This window comes from Cyprinodon variegatus, unplaced genomic scaffold, assembly GCF_000732505.1.
Source record: "Cyprinodon variegatus isolate N-32 unplaced genomic scaffold, C_variegatus-1.0 Scaffold714, whole genome shotgun sequence".
In the NCBI taxonomy this organism is placed as follows: Eukaryota; Metazoa; Chordata; class Actinopteri; order Cyprinodontiformes; family Cyprinodontidae; genus Cyprinodon; species Cyprinodon variegatus.
In genome coordinates, this window is record NW_015151167.1 from 160,510 (window position 1) to 185,581 (window position 25,072).

At 35.8% G+C, this 25,072-nt stretch overlaps 2 protein-coding genes across 2 annotated transcripts in view; one reads left to right on the top strand and one right to left on the bottom strand.

The window, feature by feature from the left end:
* Window positions 1-17,785, top strand: part of LOC107097677 (cyclic nucleotide-gated cation channel beta-3-like) — a 22,974-nt gene extending 5,189 nt beyond the window's left edge. Inside the window, exons 3-18 of the mRNA XM_015394922.1 lie at window positions 497-572; window positions 5,220-5,374; window positions 5,466-5,765; window positions 5,858-6,066; window positions 7,057-7,107; window positions 7,428-7,514; window positions 7,616-7,680; window positions 9,413-9,535; window positions 12,124-12,265; window positions 13,246-13,405; window positions 14,064-14,161; window positions 14,351-14,434; window positions 14,505-14,623; window positions 15,591-15,743; window positions 15,827-15,959; window positions 17,296-17,785. Coding sequence (XP_015250408.1) covers window positions 497-572; window positions 5,220-5,374; window positions 5,466-5,765; window positions 5,858-6,066; window positions 7,057-7,107; window positions 7,428-7,514; window positions 7,616-7,680; window positions 9,413-9,535; window positions 12,124-12,265; window positions 13,246-13,405; window positions 14,064-14,161; window positions 14,351-14,434; window positions 14,505-14,623; window positions 15,591-15,743; window positions 15,827-15,959; window positions 17,296-17,334 — 1,994 coding nt within the window. The 3' untranslated portion in view covers window positions 17,335-17,785. The remainder of the gene's footprint in view (window positions 1-496; window positions 573-5,219; window positions 5,375-5,465; window positions 5,766-5,857; window positions 6,067-7,056; window positions 7,108-7,427; window positions 7,515-7,615; window positions 7,681-9,412; window positions 9,536-12,123; window positions 12,266-13,245; window positions 13,406-14,063; window positions 14,162-14,350; window positions 14,435-14,504; window positions 14,624-15,590; window positions 15,744-15,826; window positions 15,960-17,295) is intronic.
* A 500-nt stretch (window positions 17,786-18,285) lies between these two features.
* The window catches only part of nsmaf (neutral sphingomyelinase activation associated factor), a 28,309-nt gene continuing 21,522 nt past the window's right edge, over window positions 18,286-25,072 (bottom strand). The window contains exons 22-31 of the mRNA XM_015394923.1: window positions 23,564-23,675; window positions 23,298-23,356; window positions 23,116-23,183; window positions 22,957-23,024; window positions 22,760-22,883; window positions 21,928-22,011; window positions 21,601-21,751; window positions 21,170-21,272; window positions 20,014-20,123; window positions 18,286-19,879 (exon numbers count right to left, since the gene is read on the bottom strand). Coding sequence (XP_015250409.1) covers window positions 19,785-19,879; window positions 20,014-20,123; window positions 21,170-21,272; window positions 21,601-21,751; window positions 21,928-22,011; window positions 22,760-22,883; window positions 22,957-23,024; window positions 23,116-23,183; window positions 23,298-23,356; window positions 23,564-23,675 — 974 coding nt within the window. The 3' untranslated portion in view covers window positions 18,286-19,784. The remainder of the gene's footprint in view (window positions 19,880-20,013; window positions 20,124-21,169; window positions 21,273-21,600; window positions 21,752-21,927; window positions 22,012-22,759; window positions 22,884-22,956; window positions 23,025-23,115; window positions 23,184-23,297; window positions 23,357-23,563; window positions 23,676-25,072) is intronic.

The following is a 25,072-nucleotide window of genomic DNA, read 5'->3' on the forward strand; positions in this document are numbered from 1 at the left end:
ATATATATATATATATATATATATATATAAATGCATTCCCTCCATTAGGTTACTTGTTATGTTTTAACCAAAGGGCTTCCTGTAAAATATAAACACTAATGAGTTAATATGGAACAAATTCACTGTCTGGAGTTTATATATTGTACCAACCAAAAACTTTTACCCAAAGCTTACCTTTTTACAATAGCATATGTTTAAAACTGAAGTTTCTTGTTTAATTTCCGATATAGTTTATAACACAAAGCTCAACTAATCCATAGGTTGGCGACCCTTTGATGTTTTCATAGGTCAAAGAGTCGTGTATTTACCATATATGGTATCATTACCTTAAACCAGTAAATAAGGATGATTTTGCAGAAGTTTCTTGGTGTTTTTAACAATCTTTATTGAAATTATATTTTAAAACATTTGTATTATTTGTCAGCGGCAAAGTACTGCAGCGGCAGAGTACTGCAGTTAAAACCAAGCCAAAGGTTTTGCTGAATATTTCTTGCAGATCCTGCTCCAGCTGTTCAGGCTCCAGCTGCTGCTCCAGCTCCTGCCACCCCAGTAAAGCCAGACGGGGCTGAGGGGTAAGAATGTATCATCATCATTGAGTATGGATCCACTCCCAATGTATTATATCATAAACAATGGATTCAGGTTACAGAAGGGATAGATCTATGTTTAAAAGTCATGGGAACTGATTGTTCAGATTCATGGAAAAGGGATCCCTTTTCAGTCTGAATTTTAAGAATTGCTTTAAAAGAGTTTGTGAAGGCTGGAACAGTAAGCTTTAACATGAACACAAAGAAAGCAAACTTTATAGAAGAAAATCTAATATGGATTAACTCTTTTCTCCACACCAAGTACATAAAAGCCAATAGAAGAAGATAACATGTCCAAATATGTCCTGCTAAGACCATCTACAAATGTTCAAGTGTTCCTTTTTGGAAACAGATCTATTTTGAATCGTTGGTAACTCTGTTACCGTCACCCATGACTGAAGTCTATAAACCTTGTGCATCCTACTGCAGGAAAAGGGCGTTGCCATTTATACAATCCCTACTGGAAGTGCACCTCAGAAGTTTTTTTTTTCTTTGTACAAATATCTAAATAAAAATCTTAAAAATATTTCAACTCAAAACGTTGAATTCAAAATATTGATTTAAACTTTAATTTCTAGCTATGTTCCATAAATGACCCTTAGCAGGTACTTGTAAAGATGTTTAAACACTGAACTTTGTTTAATTGTTCATCTAGATTTTTAATATCATTATGTCTCCATTGGGCCCGACTTCAGTTTTGGTACCAAATGACAGCTCTGTTTCTCTGCAGCACGGTACCCATGACCCAACTACTGACACACCAAGGTTCTCTCCGTGTTCCTTTTAAGGGCATAGAGCTGTCATGTCGTTTGGCAATTTCCTTAGCAGCCAAAAGAACTCTGACTTAAACAGTAATTATGTTTAACAAGCAAGTTTTCAGGAACAAGCTTGATCTGCTTTATAAAAAACAGTCTCCTAATTTAGATTGCAGCTCTACAGCAAAACAGGCAAAAAAACTATAAACTTCTGAACTGTAAACCTCATAAAGGTTGATCCACTTACTTCAATGACCTTATGTCAGATCATGTATTCAGACATTTTGCATTTAAGATGAAGGCTCTTTACTTTTATTTTATTTTATTATTTATTTGAATTATTATTTTTTAAAAATTCAGTTAGCAAAATAATCATTAGTTTTGATTCTAAGATGTATGGGATTTAAATTACAGTAATCCAACTCAATACATTAAGTATTTCCAATAACAGTGTCATGATTCCAGAAAAGAAGGACTTAATATTCAAGGCGAGACAGATAGTGGGATAAATCATAACATTTATTCAAACTATGGAACTGAGCAGGCGGTGGATCTGTGATATCAGCTGCTAGGAAATCTATCACTGAAAACTCTGTTAAGAAGAAACAAAGGTTAGTGACCACGTAAATCTAATGAAGGAAGATTAAGAACGTGAGTCACAAACATGGTTTAACAGTTCAGTCCATCGCCAGAGAATGAGGTACGATCCAGCCAGTGGGCTGACAACAAGATGCTGCGGGGGCCGCCCAGAGTGTCTCAGATGCTGCTGCTGCCCTGGGGAACATGCAGGAGTTCCAAGCCAGAACAAGGAAACAGATCAGAACAGGAACAGGCAGGTTCAGAGGTCCAGGAGTCCAAAGACGGTTCAGGCAGAATGTTCAGACTAGAACAGGCATGCTCAGGGTATGAGAGGTAGAACAGGTCAGGATGAGGAAATCAGAAACACTATGGTACGCTAAAAAAAACTCTCTCTACTGGCCAGCAAGTACGAGGTAATCTGGCCCTGATAGCTGGGTGCAAGTACCTTAAATGGAGGCAGGAGCAGGTGGATCAGTGAGCGGTAATGAGCAACCGGGCAGAGTAGACAGGTGAATGGAATAAATAATAAAGCCAACTATTAGCGCCAAGATCATGACAAACAGTTGCTGTTATTAACCTGCTTTTGCCTGTTCATATGCCTGTCAGAAAGTTTTTTTGGACAAATAAATTTGTCTGGAAAGACACATTAAAATCAAGTTTATTTAATCATTTGTGCATTAGAACTGAGATTCATATACAGTAAAATGTTTACTCTGTTACTGCATTGCCTCCAAAGAAAGATTACATTGCAGTACTCCATTTAAACTCACTTTTTCTTTTCTTGAAAACAGTAGAAGAAAACCAATATGCTAAAAGAGGATTTATATTTTAATCTCTACTTTTTGATTTTGTGCTATAACATTTCTGTCATTTGTCTCTCTTATTTCATTTTTCTATGTCACACCAGGTTCATAGTCCTGCATTATCTCTCACAGTTAATGATGGTTACAGGGTTGTGATAGGAGTGGCTCTGATCAAAAGAATCAGTTTGACCTTTTTTCCAAAGCATTAGGAGGTAAAAGGTGTTGCATTTTACAAAAATCTCTCTTCAAATCTTGCTGTTCTGCTGCCTTATTGGACATACCATTAGGAAGCAAAGATATTTCATAGAAAGGTCAAGAGGTTCTCTGAGAGGCTAAATGTCAGCTTGATTTTGACTTAAATTCATACAAAAAGCAAAAATATATTAACTGACAACTGCAGAATATTAATGACGGCAGATGTACATGGCACATAGAAATCTTACTAGTCCCCCAAAAGGCTGATATAACAGAATTCCCCAAAGTGCCACAAAATGAGATTCCTGGAATAGGCCAGAAAGAGAAAACAGACTAAGAAAAGAAAGACAAACTTAATCCTTAATCAGCTGCTGGCCTTCCAACTGAATTAGAGATCAGCAGGTATATAAAAAGGCTCCAGCAAGTATGTCTTTGATTCTGCTTTAGCTTTCTCTTTTATGATCCAATACATCGCACAAACTTAAGCCTATATATATATATTTTTTAGGGCTGGGCGATATAGAAAAAAAGCTTATTGATAAAAAAAAAATGCATATTGATCGATATAGATAATTATTGAAAAGATTTGAAACCATATTTTATGTGGAGCTTTTAATAAAGAACACAAACACAGACTTCGAATTAAATCTTTATTTAACCAACTTTTTTAACCATAACAGAATTGTTTTAAAGAAAAATAACTTAAGAGGCCTGAGTTATGTTATTAAATACTGACAAAGAATAAACTAAAGTGACCAGAAAAGTGACCAAAATAAATATAACAAATAAATAATTTTATCGACTCTCTTTTTTTGCGCCACACGTCTATCGATCGATATATATCGTTATTGAATTAACACCCAGCCCTAATATTTTTTTTACAATCTTTACAAATAAGAGATGCATTTTGTACACAAAGGAAGTAAAATTATTGTAGCCTTCCCTGTTTATTATGGAAAAAAAGCTTAAAACGTTTCTATAATTCCAGTCTTCAGTTAATTAGAAGAAAAAAATTAATTAAAATTAATCCCACAGAAAGTAAAAGATGTTGCATATTATCAATAAGGAGAAATCTTTGTGGTTTAAAAGTAAGCTACAGAAAGGCTAAGGGCTAACTTGGTAAGATAGGTTACTGGAAGGAATACGCAGAACATCAAAACTGGCATCATTACATGTTGATATGTGTAAGAGAGTAAGGCTTTCTATTCAATTTAAATAGGTTTGGCTTCTTTTTTTGCAACAATTTGACATGAATTAGATATGTTTTTTTATATTTCCTTAAGATGACATGTATTTGTTATGAATAAATTCCATAATAATAAAATGACCAGAATTGTACCCAATTTAGTTGCATACACCTAAATGTGAAGCCTTAAACAGATCTGGTCCATCTGTGGCCTGCAGCTTGACTCCTAAAGCAGGAAAGGAGATTAGGAGCTTATCGTAGCATTTTGGACTGAGGATAATCCGAGCCCACATTCACATGCAGGCTATAGTTAATTTGAAACAATAAGCTTTTCTCTGTCAGCAAAGTAGATGTTTTAAATATGATATATATTCACAGAAAAATATTGATGTTTTTGTTAAGCTTTCATATAAAATGTGGAAAATGCAACAATTCTGATCCTTTGCCCTCTAAAAGCAATCATGCCTGGTGAGCCACATTATGTTTTGACAAAATTTGGCAGACTGTAAAGTGGGAAAAAATTATATGTAATATTAGATGTTTATAAAAAAAGAAAATAATCTCAGTATTGTGGCTGTTACTTGCATACCGCCTCTTCACACCTATAGCTCTGGATAAAATGTGTTAGGGTAGTTTTGGGAAACCACCTCATGATTAATAAAGGTCCAACTGCGTTCAATCTAATCCCAGTTTTATTCTTGATAGAAGGAGAAACACTGTAGACTTGGTTTGGAAAAATTTGGGAAAGCTGGTTGAACTGTAAAGTGCCTTGAGATGACATGTGTTGTGAATTTGCCGCTATATAAATAAACTGAATTGAATTGAATTGAAAACAGAGCTTTCAAATCCTATGGTGAAACAAGGTGCTGGCCGTGTCATGCTCATGGGACATGTCCAGAATGAAGTGCTACTTTGGTTGATCTATAACATACATATCCAGTATCCAAACATTGCAATTTGTGTTTTTTAATGTGAAAAAAAATGCGGAAATGTCCAAATGAAAGAAATATTTTTAAGGTCATCATGTTAGGTCATCATCTAAGCAGGTTATGTTACACCTCTTAGCCTGTAGATTCTTTATTTCATCTCTCAGTGTTATGTCTCTCTGTTTCAGCGCGGAGCCCCCTTCCTCTCCTCCTGTTGTCTATTCCCGATATGCAGATGAGGTCCTAAGAAGTGTTGTAAAGAGCCTAAGAGAACGAACTGAACTGCTCAAAGAAAAGGTTATAGACCCTTACGCCACATCTCCAGATATCACCCCACCTGTTAGTAAGTGTTAACTTAGGAATATTCCGGTTTTATTTATCGTAGTAAGACTAAATAGATTACCCCAGTGGTGTGTTTTCCTTTGCCTCTTCAGCGCCTGTTCTGAGAAAAGAGGACTATGTCAGACAGAAAGAAGAGGAGCGGATAGCGAAAGAAGAAGAAGACAGAAAGAAGGCAGAGGAAGCAGCCAAGAAGGCAGAGGAGAAAAAGAAAAAAGATGAGGAGAAAAGACTAGAGGCTGAGAAGAAAGCAGAGGAGGAGAGGCTAGCGGAGGAGGTCAGGAGGAAGGCAAAGATGCTGCCAGACATCAGCTGCTCATGCTTTGACGTCCTCTTCCATCCAGTGGAGAAGATGATGGATACAGTGTTGGGAAGCACAATTGATCCCTTCACAGGTACCCCATGCCGATTATGCTACAACCAGTAAATAAATATGAATGTTTTGTAGTTTGAAACATTTTATAGCATTTGTTATTTCCCTCATCAGATCGTCGGTACATCGGCTGGTTGACAGTCGTAGCCGTTGCTTATAACTACAACGTCTGGCTCAGCCCGGTCCGGCTGGCCTTCCCTTACCACAGCCAAACTACCATTCCTTTCTGGATATTTTTTGACATCCTCTCTGACATTGTCAATGTCATTGACATCGTGGTTTGGCAGCCCCGACTGCAGTTTGTCAAAGCTGGAGACATTATTGTAAGTCACAAAGCATCTCTGTTACAGAGGGGCACCCATTGGTTACAGGTAATAGACAGAAATGCAGCAATTTGATAGGACATCAGTAGATGCATTACAGACATGTTAGATGACATATATAATGGTTCCTTTCTGTTCTACTTTTGGTTATTTATATTGAGGAGGCGTTGAATTTTAAAGCAAACATCCACTTTTTTGATTTTGATAATTACCAAGTCACTCCTTCTGATTCTCAGTGTAACGAAAAACCTCTATTTGCTGTTTTATTGGCTTTGTTTGAACACCATTAAACCCATCAGGACCTAACTATTATTATTTTACACAAAAGATTTAAGTGTAAAGTTGCTTTTGTCTGCACCGATGTGACATCATATGCAAACAATCTTTAGGGGCAGAGCTAACCAATCAGCAGTTGTTTAGGCTCAGCAGCAGAGCTTAAAAGAGTAAAGGTTTTACTACTTTTACAACATTTTAAATCTTAATTTATAAATAAAGTAATCAGAACAACATTAATTTGAATTCAGTTTATTTATGTAGCGCCAACTCACAACACCTCATCTCAAGGCACTTTACAGTTCACCAGATCATACAGTGAAATTGATTGCATCAACTCATTGACTCAAATACAATTCCTCACACCAAGCATACTTGTAGCGACAGTGGAGAGGAAAAACTCCCTTTTAACAGGAAGAAAACTCCAGCTGACTGGGGTTCAAGGAGACAGAAAAAGACACAGAAAAAAAATCCATGCTCTATTAGTATTAGAAATTTGTTTAGCTTAAATTTTTAAATACAAAAACAAGGGTGTATCAAACAGCAGGGAGTTGATGGATAAAAAATGTACAAAGACTTTTTTTTTGTTTGTTTTTTGCAAAATTCTAAGAAGCTCCAAAACATTGAAATAACCCAAATTTTAAGAGGAAATCCTGGGTACACGCCGATTCTGACTTTATTAATTCACGGTTCCAATAACTACCTTTTTGCTTGCAGAAAGACAGAGCTTTGACTAAAGTACATTATCGGAAATCTTATCGATTTAAGGTAAGAAGGTTTTTACATGTTCATTAATGAATTGCAACAAAGCATACTGTATTATCCTATGAAAGAGTGAAACGGGGTACATGATATAGATTTACTCTCTCATTATTAAAGCATTATGTTCTCCTTCCTGAGCTTTGCAGCAAATTATAACATTTTAGCTCAAAAACATTGGTTCATTACGAAACATTAGTTCACTCCTGTTTTACCTACATGTACCAGAATATGTGTGTTAGTTCTGTGTGTTGATATGTGCTGGGCATTATTTAGACAGCAGAGTCTCTAATGCCAGAGGTGTAAATCTTCCTGTATGTGTTGTTCAGACGGACATTTTTAGCATCATCCCCTTTGACCTTCTCTCTCTACACTTCGGATTCTCCTCCATATATAGATTCAACCGCTTCATCAGGGTAGGTGGGCCTCATTTGCTTAAACAGTGAAATTTTGAGTTTTCAAAACACTTTTCACATGCTGGGTGTGGATCCTAAGTCCCTATTTCTGTGTGTTTTAGATAGAGTCTTTCTTTGAGTTCAGTGATCGCCTTGAAAGCATAATGGCCAAAGCTTACATCTGGAGGTAAAGGATCTAGCTCAGAAAAACTCAATGACAATTAACAGTATTAGGGGAACAAAAATTAAAAATCCTGTGGCTAAAGATTGTGGCTGAATGAACTCATCACTGGTGTTAGAGGGTTTTTAAGCAGAGTGATTTGGATGTTTTAATTGTACTGCAATTCCCAGGCTGATAACAGGGAAGAAGGTAACATAACTACATTTGGGGCAGTGATGTTACCAGCAGAAAAACTTTTTAAAATATGAATTTCTTTTTTTAAAACCATTTAATTATTGATGTGTAATTTTGTCTTCTTAAAGTATTTGTTAAACTTATTAGTATCTTTAGCGTTTTAGCTTTTTATGCAACATATTCTTTCTTTTAATGTGTTCTGTTTTTTTTTTATTTATTTCCATGCTTTAGTCAATGTAATGCGTATTTGAGAGATGTTATACAGTTTAAAAAAATTTTTGTTTGTTTTTATATCTAATGCACAAAACAGAATTAAGCACTCTTTAATCAGAAAATACAACTTATCAGGAATTGCTGTTTTTTAGCTAAGGAAATAGTAAGAAAACCCCAACCATCTAAATTTTGTGAAATCACTAAATTTCACTAAATCCATTAAGCAATATCTTTTGAGATCTTTTACATTTTCTTGCATGCTTAGTATGTTTCAAGTTGCCCCAGATCATAAAAGTAAGTTTGAGATCTGGGCTTTGACTAAGCCACTTCGGTCCTTGTGTTTTTTCAGATGATCTCAGAATGACAACAATTTATTGCAAACCTTTACACTTTAAGCTACATTCCTTACAGTTGGTATGAGGTTCCTAACAGGAATGAAGCATTTAGTTTATGATGAAAATGTCCATATAATTTACTTTTTACAAAAACTAAACTGTGACCTTTAAGTTTTAATAAAAAATCAGGAAGGAGGATCAGATGTATCACATAAGAGTAGCTTACTACCAATATTCCAAGGTATTCATCAGAGAGACAGCCTGGAGGAAGGGGGTGTTATTTGGAAGTACATCATCATCCCCAAAGTCTTTAATAGGTTAATTGCCTAAGATAAGAGCAACAATAGTGGAGTCATCTGAAGATTTGATGTGCTGGGTTGCAGTCATTCTGCAAATAGAGAATAGGAATTAGGAGAGCCCCCATTTTTAACAGCTGTGGTCCAGGAGAAGATGCTGCACAGTCTCAACTGGGGGTATAGGTCCAGCAGAGGAACCCCTCTTTTAGGGGTACATTTGACATTGGAATTGAACGTTTGAGCCAAAAGGAGCAATAAAACAACGTTATCAATAAAACAGGGTCATAGTATCCTGCTTTATACACTTATTTTGCTCTTTTATTGCAACATGTACTGATTCCTAAGTTATAGATTTCACAGTTGACCAAAATTAATGTGATCTTGTTTGGTTATTCTGTTTAATTTAGTTGTTTTATGCAAAGGGGAGCCTCTGGCCAACTTTATCAGTGTTGTTCTTACCTGTTTAATAACTTCTAGGGATGAGCAAGGCCTAATTAATATGTCTTCTCTATTTCTGTAGAGCAGTAAGGACATAGCTGTCTGTGTCTCCATGTAGATTTTATTGCAGTTAAATACATTATTGAATTTTATGTCCCACCGTCTAGAAGTAGATAGATAAGTACATTTTACTTAAATGAAATACTAAAAAGGTGAGTTGAATATAAGATATCAATGCTGTTAATCTTGTCTGCTTCTGTCTACATCTTGTTTCTGATGAAGAGTGGCCCGTACCACAGGTTACCTGCTTTACATGCTCCATCTCAATGCCTGTGCTTTCTACGTAGCCTCAGTGCACCAGGGTCTGGCATCGACCACATGGGTGTATGATGGAAAAGGCACAGCGTATGTACATTTTTTCTCTGACTTGTTTTGACCCTCTTTTTGTCTCCTAATCATAAGGCTGGAAAACAAAAAAACCAAAGCAACATCTACTTTTAGCCGCTGTCCATGGTGCTGAATGATTGTAAAATCGCTGATTATGTGTATTCCAGAGCTCCTGTTTTGAAACAAAATATATTGCACTTGAATTACAATAAATTTACAGAGTCTGCAAACTAAAACTTTTTCTTTAAAGGCTTTTCCAAGTATTGCCTGGGACAAAATTGATTTTAAAATTTAAAAAACCTAATAAAATAGTTATGCATAAAATATTATTTTAATGTATGAGGGAAAAAAATATCTGCTTAAGCATACCTAACAGCACAGAAAAATCTAATACGCTCTTAACCTAAACTTGGTTATGACTCCTTTAATCTCATCAGCTGTCATCAAGTATTAGCGCTAACTTATTGTTGGTCCTTAGGTGAGGAACTTTTACGTGCTTTTCTTTCCAAAAACTGCATCAATCCAGCTGTTTTGGATGTTTTTTTTTATACGTGAATGAACTCTACAACAGTATCTCAGTTGATTCTCTCTATGCTTTACCTATGTCACTCCAGGATGCTAATTTCTTGTAGTTTGATAGGCAGTGAGTGTTGGACTTATGGATGTTCTTTAGCTCTTTTTCCAAAACAGCACTTAAAATTATGCTCATGAACTCTCTGCCATAAATGCATTCATAGTTCAATTAATAACAAAAAATCATCAAGGTTGCAAAAACATTTTGTCTCATCTGAATGATCCGGAAGAGAACTTTTTATTTATTCATGAAATCTGCAGATTCTTAGAAACATCAAACACTGCTATGCAGCACTTCTTGGAATGGACATCATGTTTGCTAACCCTTAACTTAAATAAGTTAAGGAATTTTCTCTTAAATTATTTAACTAACAGTTAAAGCAGAGATGATTATACATATGCACAAGCTAAAATTTGGATAAATATTTGACTTAGAATTAATGGTTTCGGTATCTTTAAAGAATTTTCTCGAATGTGACACCCACCTTATTCACACAGACTTTTTCCTTTTCATATCAGCGCTAACATCTGGAGATGTTGCTACTGTTTTCCTCCTTACCGTTGTCACTTATTTCTATCTACTCTATGAAGTGTATCAGTCACCCTTACAGCAAAAAAACTGCACAGCATGATCCTTTTTATAGTACTCTAAGAGTAATGGATTCTTGCTTTCTGAGGACCTTTACTGCTAATGATGCCGGACTCATTTCAATGTGGCTAATATCATTGTCACAGCTTCAGTCTGAATCCTCAAAAACTGTTTTTCTTCCAGTCTGTACTATTGGATCTGTCAAACTTGTGGAGGTCCTCGTTTCGTCCCTGATTAATTTGTGCTTTTGATTCTTATACTACATCCATAGCTACATCTTAACTTTATTCAAATGTTGGTTATTAACCTATTAAAAGCTTATAAAGCCTTTGCATCAATTTTCTCTGGGCTGTTCTGAAAGCCAAAGTCCAATTCTTTTTCCAGCGTTTTTCTTATTATTACACTGTCACAAGTACGGCGCAACGAAATTTACTCTCTGCATTTAACCTAACCCACTTGGGGAGCAGGGTTGGAGCAAGAATGGCAGTCTGTAGGAGTGGGTTTCAAACTCACAACCTCAGGATTACAAGCTCTACGCTCTAACCACTAGGTCACCACTTCCCTAAATACTTGGTTTGTTCTGACATCTAGTCAACATTAATTGTTTTTGGTAACCCTAACTGACTTAAAATAAACTGCTTAAACCATTTTAATTTCAAATAGTGGGTCAAAAAGTTACATGTATTTCTATATAATATATAGTGACATCTGTGTCAGCGTTTGGTTGTGGTTTGGAGGACCCAAATGCAGAGGCAGAGAAGCTGAGGAGATTTCTAGCAGTTTAATGGGGCAAAACAGTAAGCAAAGGCAGGAATGCAAAAATCCAACTAATAATGAAAAGCAAACCAGAACTATGGAGACATCTGGGGAAACCAAACACGAGGAGCCAGGGAGAGACGAGGTAGGTGGACAACAGCATGGGAGGACAGCAAAGACAAGGAACCAACAAGGAGTGACAGCAGAGGGAGAGTATATGTAGCTGACTGAGACAAAGGCAGGGCTAACGAGCTGACAAGGAGCAGGTGTGAGAGGAGACAACGAGGGAGCCAAGAGGAAAGGAACACACACACACAAGAGGGCAACAGAGGACAACAGAAAAACATGACAACTAACATAAATCTAGAAATTACAACAAAACAGGAATTAAACCAATAAAACTAGAAAACAAGGAGCAAAGTAAAGTACAACAAAACCAAGACCATGACAATCTGGTTTCAAATGTAATAAAAAATATTACATTTGTTATCTAAGTAAAAGCCACACATTTATAATTATAATAGAAAGTATTGATAAAACTATATATTTATTTCTACTTTTCAGCAACACCATTCAGATTTACAGAAACAACTAAATCAGATGATGTATAAAGATTCTGTTTTCATGAAAAATGTATTCCAGTTGAATTACTACTTCTTGTCTAATTCAAGCATGTATTTTTCCTCAGGTATCTACGTTGCTATTACTTTGCAGTACGCAGCCTTATCAACATAGGGGGCCTCCCAGAACCTGTGACTCTGTTTGAGATCACCTTTCAGATGACCAACTTTTTCATTGGTGTCTTTGTGTTCTCCAGCCTCATTGGACAGGTGAAGCTAGTGCCTTCTCTTTGGCAATTCTGGTATTATATGTTTTATTTTTGTATATATTACAGTGACACAAAGGGCTATTCATTTGGTAATTAGAGAATTGGAAAAGCTGTAAAAACACATATGTAATTCTTCAAAATTAGGTTAAAAAAGGAGCAGTTGCTGTCACTGTGCAGATTAGCTGCTAAAGGAGCTGCTCCGTCTCAACGTTGAGCAGAAATTTTCTCGCTTCACCTCACTTCTCGCTGATCAGAGAAACTGAACGTGTTGTTTACTGAGTATACGCAGCACAGTCAAAATAGGTGAGTAGTAATCACTGCTTAATGTGAAACAGTAAAACTATACTTTTTTAAGGATAGGGAGGGGCTGCTGCTTAGAAAGCTGAATTTATAAGGGTTACTCAGAAATGCTTAATTCAAACAAAATATCAAGATGTGCATGATAAAAAAACATGTTATACCATTGTTAAAATCTTAGGGTATTATGTTTATAATATGGGGCATTTAATTTTGCTCTCTGATAGAAATTATTGAACAATTAATAATATCAAGCCATCAGAAACAGCTGTTTTTCTCATCCTAGATGCTTTGATGTCAGATGGATGTGTTTGTCCTGTAGTGCATTGAAAAGGCATCTGGTGTCGGATACACCTGTAGTTTATGAAAGAAAGGAAATTATTTAATAAAAAAGGTAAATTAAGGGAACATTTAATTCAAATAAGTAAGATATCAACCTGTGCAAGTCAGGTAGCGATTAACTGCCATTAACTGCATTCAAAAGAACAATCAACACTTTTAAAACAGCTGAAATTGTGATAAATGGGTTGAATGAAATGATGGGTTTTCCTGGTAAAAACTAACCACACAGCTACAATAGAAAGTGACATCTCTGTATCCTGAAGTCTCCATGATCTACATATGATCATGAACATAAACATGATCTACTGATAATTAAGGAGAGCTTTTGTCTCTTTCCTCTAGATGAGAGATGTCATAGGAGCGGCCACGGCAGCTCAGACATACTTTCGGGCGTCTATGGACGGCTGCGTCGCCTACATGAACACTTACACCATTCCAAAGTTGGTTCAGAACAGAGTCCGAACCTGGTACAACTACACCTGGGCGTCTCAGGGAATGCTAGGTGTGTACTAAGAAATCATAACAGAGGTTTCTAAAAAATTAAGCCTTCTTTAGCTTGTGAAAAGCTGAAAATAAGTTCAAAATCTGGGGTGTGCAAACTTTCTATCCGATCAGAAAGTTACCAAAAAATTATATTGTGAGTTTTAATCTACCGGCTTAGGAAGATTTAAGAATGCAATATTTCTATATAATACAACTAATTTTCCAAAAGAAAATAAATATGTTGATCATTGTAGAGCGAATATTTAAGAGGATTTGTGTTATTAAAACATTATCTTCTAATATTTATTCTATTTTCAGCAATAAGTACAGGATTTAAAAAACACTTACTGTATGCATTCAGTCTTAATAAGATCAGATAAGACAAGACAAGATGCTCTATTTGTCATTATACATACAGGAAACATATGTTATAGTATAAAGTAAGTGAAATAAAAGCTGATAATTGTTCTTTAAATTAAGAGAATCTAAAGGATGTGTTCATTAAAATAAAAATGCTTTGTACACTTCAAAGGTTTGAACCTTTCTGTAATAATTTTGCTGATTTAAAATTAAAGAGTCTATCTGCATGAACCTGTGTTTTGGAGAGGTTAAGTCATTATGAAATCACATTGGAGCCCTCCAGCCTCTGTAAACATTGTATCTCATGTCCTCTGCAGATGAGTCGGAGCTTCTGGACAAGATGCCTCTTGTAATGCGAATCGCCATTGCGGTGGATATAAACCTGGCAACCTTCCAGAAGATCCAGCTCTTTCAGGTGATTCAGCGTACTTTGCTTTAGAACCACACATTGTTTTAAAAAGATAAAAGGCATAGAATCACGGGTGACAATATGAAAAAAAAAAGCACAGAATGCCTGAATGAAAAATAATAAAAACATTAAGTTCATGAGAATGAAAAAAAACACACTGCATTGGTAAAGTGAATGATCAGGAGTCTGTCTCAGGGCTGTGACCAGCAGATGCTGGTGGACATGTTGCTGAGGCTGAAGTCCATCATATACCTACCAGGAGACTTTGTGGTGAAGAAGGTAAGTAAGTTGTGCTGATCATGTAATAACTAATGGATTAAAAGCTGAGGTCCTTCATTTCCTTCTGCAGGGGGACATCGGTAAGGAGATGTACATCATCAAAAGTGGAGCAGTGCAGGTGGTGGGAGGACCCGACAACAGCATTGTGTTTGTGACGCTGAAGGCAGGCTGCGTGTTCGGAGAGATCAGGCATGAATCTGAGCAGCTCACCACAGTTATTTATAAATTACGGTAGTCTTTTAACCAGTTTAATGACTTAGTGTGCTAGTTTTACATTCTTATTATTGCTTTAAGCCTCGGTTAAAATGATTTACACCAGCTGACATAGGAATTGGTCACATTAACTTTGACAAATCTGCAGAGGAAAAATTTTAAATTATAGGCTTCATCTAGCTTCTGGTATCTTTCTAGTGGATATCTGACAGTTTTTTTGCTGTCAAAAGTAGCATAACACCTTTAAAATGTAGTAGTTTCTTAAGTATATTCTATATATTTTCTATTTAGTTGAATTCAGGGCCCTTCTAGAGGCTGGAGTTTATCCATCTTGAAAGATTATTGTCCTGTCGGATGGTGTGCCCCTTTAAATGTTCTAGCTTTTGAAATGAAGTTCTGTTTGAGAATTTAGAGGCAATTAACAGTATACAGTACAATGCACAAGCTGCTATAATAAACCGAGCAAGGTGCTGCCATCACCTTGTCTTACAATTAGTAGTTTTCATTGTCATTTTCATTTGAAAGCCTAAACGTTTAGTTTTTTTCAATTCCCGTTTGGGATTAATAAAGTATTTTGAATGGAATTGAATTGGACTTAATTACATTGAAGTACTTCTAATAAATCAGTCAATAATCCAGAGAACATTTGGATTGTCTTTTAGGTTAGGTCCAGGTTTCAATTGTTGAAGTGTGGACAGCTGAGAAACAAAATAAGAAAAGCTGCTTCTAGATTAGTTTAAAAAATATGTTTATTCATTTCCTGATTTCTAATTTCTTGAAGTACAATGTTGCACCTCTAGAACCATTTGTGTTATTTTCATTAGAACTTCATCCTGACGTTTTACTTAGCTGATTTTTAGCCCTATCGGTTCTCTTTTCATTTTTGTTCTTGTTTTATTTATCCTGTAAGACTTGATCGATGAGTTTGTTTTGGTGCCTATAGCTTACTACAATCTGCTAAAGATGGAGGGAACAGACGGACAGCTAACGTAAAAGCGTATGGCTTTGCAAACCTGTTTGTTCTGGAAAAGAAGGACCTGTTTGATATCCTTGTCCACTACCCCGAGTCTCAGAAAGTTCTGGCAAAGAAGGGAAGGTAAGTTTATTAGAATGAGAAAAAGAGAGCAGTTATGTTGTTTATAACTTGAAACCCACATGTTTGTTCTGTGATCCCTGAAGGCAACTGATGAAAACCAAAGCTGCAGCAGGGGCTCCAACCAAAGAGGACAAGCAGAAAGGGTTAGCCCTGTTTGGACAAAAACCTCCAACACCAAAGCTCCTCAAAGCATTTGCCAACCTGCGAAAGCTCAAGGTCAAATCTTTATACCAATGCTTAAACTGATGTAGAACCACTCACTATTCTCTGTTCAGACAGAAGACTCTCTCCAATCACAAATCAAATCAGTTATATAAGGTTTTGGCTTTGGATAATTTATGGGAACCCTTTTTGAAAGGTAAAATCATCATACAAAAAAAAACTTTTTTAAAGATTAAAAAAAAAAGAAAAAAAATGTAGCCTTATGTTTATGCATGCAGGCTAATGATTGGGTTGAAGATCAAAAGTCTAAACTTGAAAAAAAACATGGATTGTTTTCTGATTAGTAATTCCTGCAGCAATCAGTTTCACTGCACCTTCATAAAAGTTATTTATTTAACAGCATTTACAGGATTGACTTGCATTCAGAACAATAGAAAGATCCAAAAAGCTTAGAAAGATAAAACAAGGGAAGATCCATCAGGGTGTCCAATCTCTGCGGGATTTAGATCTTGCCTTTCCTCCAAAACACATGAAATAATGGCTGAATGACCTCCTCTGTATATTCTCCAAAGACTGAACTGTTATTTGATTCAATTGTTGAATCAGGATGACCTAAACCACCATGAAGGTTCAAGTCTGTCCTGAACTGACAACTAGACAGACAGAACTCTTTGTTGATTTCAAATTGGAGGAGTTAAGATAACTTTTGGAGAAAAAATATACTATAAATGAAGTATGGAGGTGGTACTATCATGCTGAGGGGTGGTTGCAATAGAGGGGGAAACTTCCATAAGATTCTGCTTTTACTGAAACTAGCTTGATAGTTGAAACTTGGACCTAATCAGCTTTTTAATCAGAATGATAAATCCAAACACACATTAAGAAAGGGTTTTGGAATTATATAAACAAGGTGAGAATGGCTGAGAATTGCTGGCCTTTGGCTAAAGGTCATCCAACAATAACAGCAAAACATTAGATGGATTAGAGTTATGTGTAGTGGTCCAATAATTAGCATTATTCCAATTGAGAGCTGAATCAGACAGCATCTTCTGTACCTCTGATCCTGTTTGTCTGATCTTTGGAGCTGACAATATCAACAGATTTAAATGAGAGAACCCTCTCCTAGTGTTTAAAAAGTGTTTTCTGTAGGATGATTGCATTCTTTTGAACATAATTATTCATACAATTTAAATTTGACATTTCTGTGAAGATTCTCAGTCATCCAGGTCATGGACCCACCACTAGTTAGAACTGAAGCTTCTTGGATGAGAGGCAAAATGTCCAGTGGCCTAAACGCAACTTGTCAAGCTTAAATTTATCTGACATTTATCCTGATGTACATTCAACCCTCAGATTAAAGTTCTAATGTCTGGTTGTCTCTCTTTTACAGAAAGCTGCAGAGGAGGAGAATAAAGAACAGAATAATTAAGATACATCACCATTTACTGTACAGTTATTTTGTAAACATATCACATTTCTTTTGATCATAGAGTTCTTCGTGAGATTTTGCATTATTTCCCTTTGACATTGTAAGGAGAGCTTCTGCCCACTGAAGACGTCATGCCTCAGCACTCCGTTTTCATGGATTTGATCATGCTAAAATACCCCATTTTAAATAATTGCATTAAATTTTAATGAATAATAGAAGAAAGACAATAAACAGGACAGAAAAAATTTAATTAGATTTAATCTAACTTAGAGAAGAACAAATTTTACAGTACTGGGCTTAAATTGTCTTGTACAAGCACTGAGAGCAAAAAAAGAAGATGAGCCAAGAAAAACATTAGTTGATCCTTCTGGGCATGTCTTCTATGTTGTCTGGCAGGTGAATGGTCATTGGTTAGGCGTCTGTTTTTTGTTTTTCTGACAAACCTGCCTTGGCTCCCTGCTGAGACCACTACCTGCAGATATTTATGAAAATATCATCTCTTTGCCAGATTGGTTCTTTAGAACATCGACTTCATTATGTTTTATCAATATGGGTTGTTATATCTACTTACGATGCTCTGTGTGTTCCCATTTCTTTACCCTATTCTTGTGACTTCATCCTGATAAAAAGGGACTACTTCTCCTTATTTGACTGCTTAGGGAGATTAAACAACACCTCAGCATATGTACCTTATAGTACTACAGAAGACAGACAATGTAATTTATGGAGATGTATACATAGCTGTTATCTTATGTAATGGTCAAAGTATAACAAGCATCTTTGGGATTAATAAAGAATAATCTTAGCAAGATTAGAAAGAAAACAACAAAGACTAATGGAACAACTACACCTGTGCGTCTCAGACTATTGTGACGATTGTCCTTGTATCCCCATATTCTTAATATCCTCAGTTATTTTATAAACTGTGTCTTGGTTAGATTTTTTTTTTTATTTTTTATCAAAGTGTCAAGCTGTATTACGGCTTAATAGGAGGTGATCATGATTTACCTTTTCAACATATAAGAGAACTGCAGTGTTTGCTTTTGGTAAATGTGTTTCCAAAAGTTTCACACCTAAACTTGAGGTTGCTGGTTTATAAAACCATAGGGTTTCTAATACTGTGGGATTTTCACATTGCTTGTCATCAAACCAAGATGAATCAGATTTAATGCAGGTTCATTAAAAAAAAAAAAAAACATCTTTGCCAGATCTCACTCTAATGCACAATATTTGCTGCATTGGCTATAAGCTCCGTTCATTGCAAAATCCATTGATAATTCCTAGAATGCTGGACTAGTGAAGGAACAGATTTAAGACAGTGAAGGCCATACATTGCAGACATGTTGACTAGATAGCTGACAAGTTGTAAGCTAACTGATTAGCTCTATTTCCAGGTTAGATTGGATCTTGTTAGCTACTTTTCATATACTGTGGTTTTACTTTATGCATTTAGCATAAAGGTGCACAGCTTTTTGACAGTGTAACTGTATATCATGCAATTGCATTAGTATTTTCGTATGCTGTTATTCTACTGAAAAATGGAATCTGCAGCATGCTTCACACAAGTGCTTGTAAATGTTTTACCAAACATACATGTTTGTTTTTTGATGAATCAGTTGTTGAATAGAATAAAAATCGATAAAAAAGCCTGGGAAAATGTATTTTTAATCTCTTAATTGCGTTATTTTGTATGGATGTCTGTCTGCAAGAGCAAATTAATGTCTAGAAAAGGGATGGTTTGTTCTAAATATTGCACATTTCCTTCACTTGCAGCTTTCATTGTTTTGTTTTTTTCTCTGAAATGGTTCTTAGAATATTAAAGACTTGATGAAGGTTAATTAGGCAGCTTCAGAGACAAGTTAACACTTTACCACAGACTGCCTCCCCCCGAAGGATTTTCTTGTAAATTATCTTGTTTTCACTCATTTAATCATTCTAGAATGATTTAAAAATTAAAGTGATTCAATGACTGAATAGTACAAAATAATGAAAGTCCCTCAAATATTTTTCATATGGTTCCTTTTATCATTCAAGCGGAGTTAAAAAGAAAAGAACTGGAAAACATAACTTTTACAGGTCATCTGTGTTTCTGTAGCAACAATCGAGAAACATAAACCTCTGACAGACTCACTGGGTCGCTTCCAATAATAAAAAGCGCATTAGCATTGGAATTAGAAACATTATTCTTAATAATAATAAAAAAAACTCAAACTATTTACATCCATTCTATTAGATAGACAGACTTTTCTCCTTGGGTTTACAGCTCTTCCAACATACAATATAAAGCAAAAAATAAAATCCACACATTCATGCATGAAGAACAGGCTAAAAGAACTGAAAATAAGGCAATGGCGTTCTTTTTACTTCCTGATCTCAAGGAAACACTGCACTTAGACGAACCACGTATTGCACTGGACATTTAGTTCCCTGCTGCTGCAGAGAGAGAAACTTTAACTCTGCAGCCGCCAGAACATGATCTGTTTGTCCTCTCCGCCTGTGACGACCGTGTTGCAGAGCTCATTCATCCACATAGCTGTGACAGCACCTGCAAAACAATGAATCTCTTTAAAAATGTGTTGTTTCATCAAAGTGTATTTCTAAGTTTCTTTTTTATGCAACAGCAGTGAATAGGGGTGGATAGTATCATACTGTTAAGCCTGCAATGGCATTAACTTGTACCTGAATGTGCAGGGATCCTGTTGATAACTGTATTGCTGAGCAGGTCCCATAGCAGAAGGTCACCTGACTGTCCTCCACAGAGCGCAGAGCTCCCATCCCAGCAGAAACATCTGCACACACATAGAGATGCTGAGAAACCCTACAAAAGTAATGAATGCTTCAAAATATAAAGCTAACAGAAAAAAAATAAACAAAATTTCTTCTATGTTGTATCCCCTTAGAGGGGAATACGTGGTTATCACATTTCCTGTATTAATAATGTGAAAGTTTTGACCTGATTCAGTGCTTGGCTGCCCTTTAGCTTCACTTTTTGGACTTTATCTTAACTCGCCCCTCAAATATAAAGACCAACGTCATTGGTTATTCTTTTATTCAAAATAACTCCAGCTCTCAAATTTCAGTCTCAATGGACTTTAACTAGGCCACTATTGTGATTAGATCTAAAACATTTCACTGTAACTTCGGCTGTGTTTAAAGTACTTTTACTGCTGGAAATTGATCCTCTGCACCAAACTCAGATCTTTTGCAGTGTCTAGAATACCAGCTTCCTCCCAAAAGCATGATGCAGCCCTTACCTTGTGTCACTATGGGTAAAGTATGTGTAAGGGTGTGCAGCGTTTTGCAAGCAGGCTGACCGTATATAAACCTGATCTAATTTGGCCAAAGAACCTTCTCCCAAATATTTTCTCCTAAGTGGCTTGTTGCTAAGAGACAATACATGTTATTTCTTCTCTCAACACATTTTCCTTTTCTACTTTTACCTAAAAGCCAGATTTGTACAGTTTCAAACTAAAATTTTTCCTGTTACCAGAATCTCCCACCTGAATCTATTGTTTTATAATCCCACCCTGGACTCTAATTACCAACTTGCTGATTTCTAATGATAAATGGTTTAACAGGAGTTTGTTTAGTTTCATTAAAGAGAAAAACTTCTAAATCAAGTGTTTTTCTTTTCACTTGATAATGTGCTGGCCTGGTATTAAAAATCTAAATTAAGTAAACTGAAGTGTATTGTTCATGGATTTGAACACTTTTGCATTTTATATAAAAGTTGGCAGCATCCTACAGCCTTAAAGATATTAAATAGCTTTAGAGACCATCTTCATCGCAAAAAAACATATTTTTTTGTTGTTTTTTTTGTACTTGTTTTTTTTACCTCTGCTCTTCTTCAGCCTTAACGGATGAGATGACCATTCCAGTCTGAACATCTATGACCTTCATACAGGAGTCACCACCAACGCTGAGGACATGTCTGCTATCTGATGAAAATAACAACCACAGACTGGGTTGAGCTTAAGATTTCTAGACCATCAGAGTTCTGAAATATACTTCCAGCTCCTCAAATACTGATAACATTAACAGGACTTTTCCACAGTGGGATAAAAATAAAATTCTACATTTTCTCTTAAGGAGTAGAAAATGATTTAAAAAGAAGCTCATGTCCTTTGGAGCCAAAGAGGTTTGTGTTCTGCAAATGAACATAGACTTGATCAAAATGTGCATAATGAGATTATTTAGCCATATTCTACAGTAGATCTACCAGAAAACAACACAAAAAAGTGAGTAGCTTGCAAGTCTGACACGGACCAGGGCTGAAGGCTGAATGGTGGATGGTCCCAGCATGGCAGTGGACCTGCTGAAGGGTTTGGTAGCTGCTGGTGTCCCAGATGGTGACTGACCCGTCTTTACAACCAGAAACCAACAGAGTTCCAGTGGGATTTAGACTGACCGAGTTTACCTAAAATATAACACAAATATCCAGTTCAGAATCCTGCAATTTGCTTTGGCTCTATATGGGAAGAAGAAAACATCGCATAGCGTAAATAACATTGTTTTTTGTTTTTTTTTTTGTTTTGTTTTTTTAGATGCAAGTGTTTAAATAAAGTGATTCAGAGATATGAGGATTAGACTCACCCCAGCATCATGCTCCAATTCAGCCAGCGGCTCAAACTGGCATCTTTTATGACTGGACTGGTTGTTGGAGGAACACTGCCATACCTGGAAAAACAAATAAAACAATAAATTAGTGCTCAATAAGACACCAGCTGCCATAGACAAAGACAAAGGAGAGAGTAATAAACCTGTTTCACTTTTTTTAGTAAAAGAATGGGCCAGATGTATCTATTGTGGGACTTTATGGAGAAGCATATCATAAAATAATTTACTCTATACCTAAATCTAACACAAAGTGGCCTTATTCATCAATAAGTTCCAAAATGCAAATACTTTGCATGAAAACAACAATCTACACTACAACATTTCTTTTTCTACAGGAATGAAGAGTTAAATAGCTAGGTTCTTCTTGTAAATGTAAATAAGTAGCAAAAAATAGATTATATTCTCTCTTGAATCTAGTTTGCTCTTAAAACGTAGTAGAGTGGGAGCGATCGTTTTTCCATCAATCTATGTTCCAAAAGATTTTTTACAAGATCTAAAACATTTTTTTACAATTTTTTAAAAAGAAAAAGAGATCAATATTCCTCAGAGAGAATAAGATAAAACTTTTTCTGTAACATACTGAACCTCTTTTTGATTGTTTTACTCAAATGTTTCCCACTTTGGCTTCATCTTTGTTCTATAAGCATTAAGGGAGAGTTTATACCCTGTACCGACAACAGAATATAGAAGCTTTAAGCTTTTTACCATGTTTTTCATAGGGTTAGAATGATTAGAAAAACTGGTTTTGTCTCCTTTCAATTCTGGTCTGAAAAGCAAGAAACAAATAGCAGGAAGTTCTTATGTTTACTTTAACGGTGGAATCCCAGGATGCCGTATAGAGTCTGTCATCAAACCAACACATGTCACTGACAGCATCATCGTGACCCATCAACGTGTCCTGCCGCCGGCCGTACGGGATGGAGTAGAAATAGCTGCCAGGGAGGAAAGAGGAGGTCAAGAAGCACACATTCAAAATTGCAATAATTGTGCGCACACACTACTCACACATTGTTGTCCCATGAGGAACAGATGACGGTTTTGCCATCAGCCAACATCAAGCATGAGGATAAAGCCTGAAAAACAGGGAGGAGGGGGTTGCTGTTTACAAAGGTGACCTGTTTTTCATAAAGGAAACCAGATAATGGAGGAAACTGAGCTGGGTACCATGTTAGAGAAGGAAACACTCCTCTGGAATTCCTTCAGCTCTTTGGAGAACATTTTCAGGGTGGAGTCTGAAATAAAGATGCATATCAAGTTTATACAACACTTTAAGTTTAAATTGATCTAAAGAAAAGGACCATTTAAGAGGGGTGACACAGCCATTTTAACAGGTTGTTATTGCACACCTTGAGATGTGGAGAAGATAGAAGCTCCATCTCGACTCACAGCAATACCCGTCACCGCTCTGGACAGAGTTAATTAGAGATCTAGACAGTAAGTATGACACACTCTCTGACTATAAAGACTACAGACCAAACAGTTTGAAAGATAAAAACACTTTCAAGCAGATGATGCTCTCTGCTTCTTATGCATTTACTCACTGTCATGATTGAAACTAACATTTTCCACTCTGTTCTCCACTGAATTATATTAGAGCCAAACTTATGATTACTCTTTATGGATTTTGTGGCTGGAGATCCGTTTCAGATTTCCCATGTTTGCCCAGGCCATCTTCCTGCTCTCCTCAGTCAGGTCTTCAAAGGAGGAGTCCTCACACAGAGACACTGAAACAGCACATTGCTCTTTATCGGCACAACATACAGAAAGTATTCACATCTATTTGAGTTTTTTCTACATTTTATTACAGTAAAGTCCAAACAAAAATACTTGGTTTTATGTGATTGATCAACACAAACCAGCTAATAGATGCCTGGGTTTTTAAAAGACATTTTATAAACAAAAATCTAAAAACTGTATTTAGGTTTCTTTATAATGATACTGCGAAAAATAAAATGTAGTAGGCATGTCCCGATAAAACTTCTTTATTCATTTCAGCTTGGAGAATTGTCCGATACCAATATTGATCGATACAATATTAGCATGACTCATACTGGCTTTTATTACCTAATTCATACTATAGATTGTTAGAAAATGCTTCATCAAGTAATATTAGGGAACAAAAGTCAAAATCAAAGGGTATTAAAAAAACAACTGACTGAGGCAGAGTTTTTCTATCAGCATGAAAATATCAGAAATTTTTAAAATCCAATATTATTCTTTTGGCTAATATTGGACCGATATTTGATATTAATATCGGCTTTGGACATATGTAGTGCTTCAAAATGTTCTCAGGAGTCACTCTATAAAAAGTCATTTTCACTTAATTTCAACAAAAAAATAATAATAATTTGGACTCTCATGGTTATGCCACGAGACATGCAGCTGAAGGACGATTTGTAATTTGTAGGGCGAAAATTTATTTTCTCAAATGCACCTTTACTTACAGAGCAATGAAAGAATGGAACTCATTGCCATTAATTCTCATAAAAATTTTACATAAATCTGCTTTTAAAATGCAACTTAAGAAGTTTTTAGGAGCAACTTATCTATAAATGAAATAATTTCATATTCTAATTTATTGTAACTTATTCATAAAATGTTAAAATTTTAAATTGTAACTTTCCCCTTTTCTATGAATGTTCAGTCTAATTGATATGTATATGATATTTGTAATCTGTCAAACATGTTTATGAATTTATATTGTATACTGTATTTTAATGATGTGGCCCCCAGGAAGAGTAGCTGGGTGTAAAGCACAGCTAATGGGGATCCTAATAATAAATAAACAAATAAAAAAATAAAAAAAGTATTACTGGAAAGGCTTTCAGTATGAAAAAAAGCATCATGAGAAGCAAGAAATTCAGAAAAGTTTAGAGAAAATGGGTGAAACGGGCAAAAACAATCAAAGAACCTCAACTCTGATGAAGCCATAAGGATGAAAAAGCAAATTTGCGTAACAAAAACAAAAGTTAAAGTTTTGGGCAAAGAAGGAAAACAGCCTGTTTTGAAACATAACACAGTGCCTAACTTTAAAGACACTATAGGATGACAAAAGAATATTTTTTTATTAAAGGAATAGTACACCCAAAACATGATTAGCCTTCATTTTCTACTCACCCCC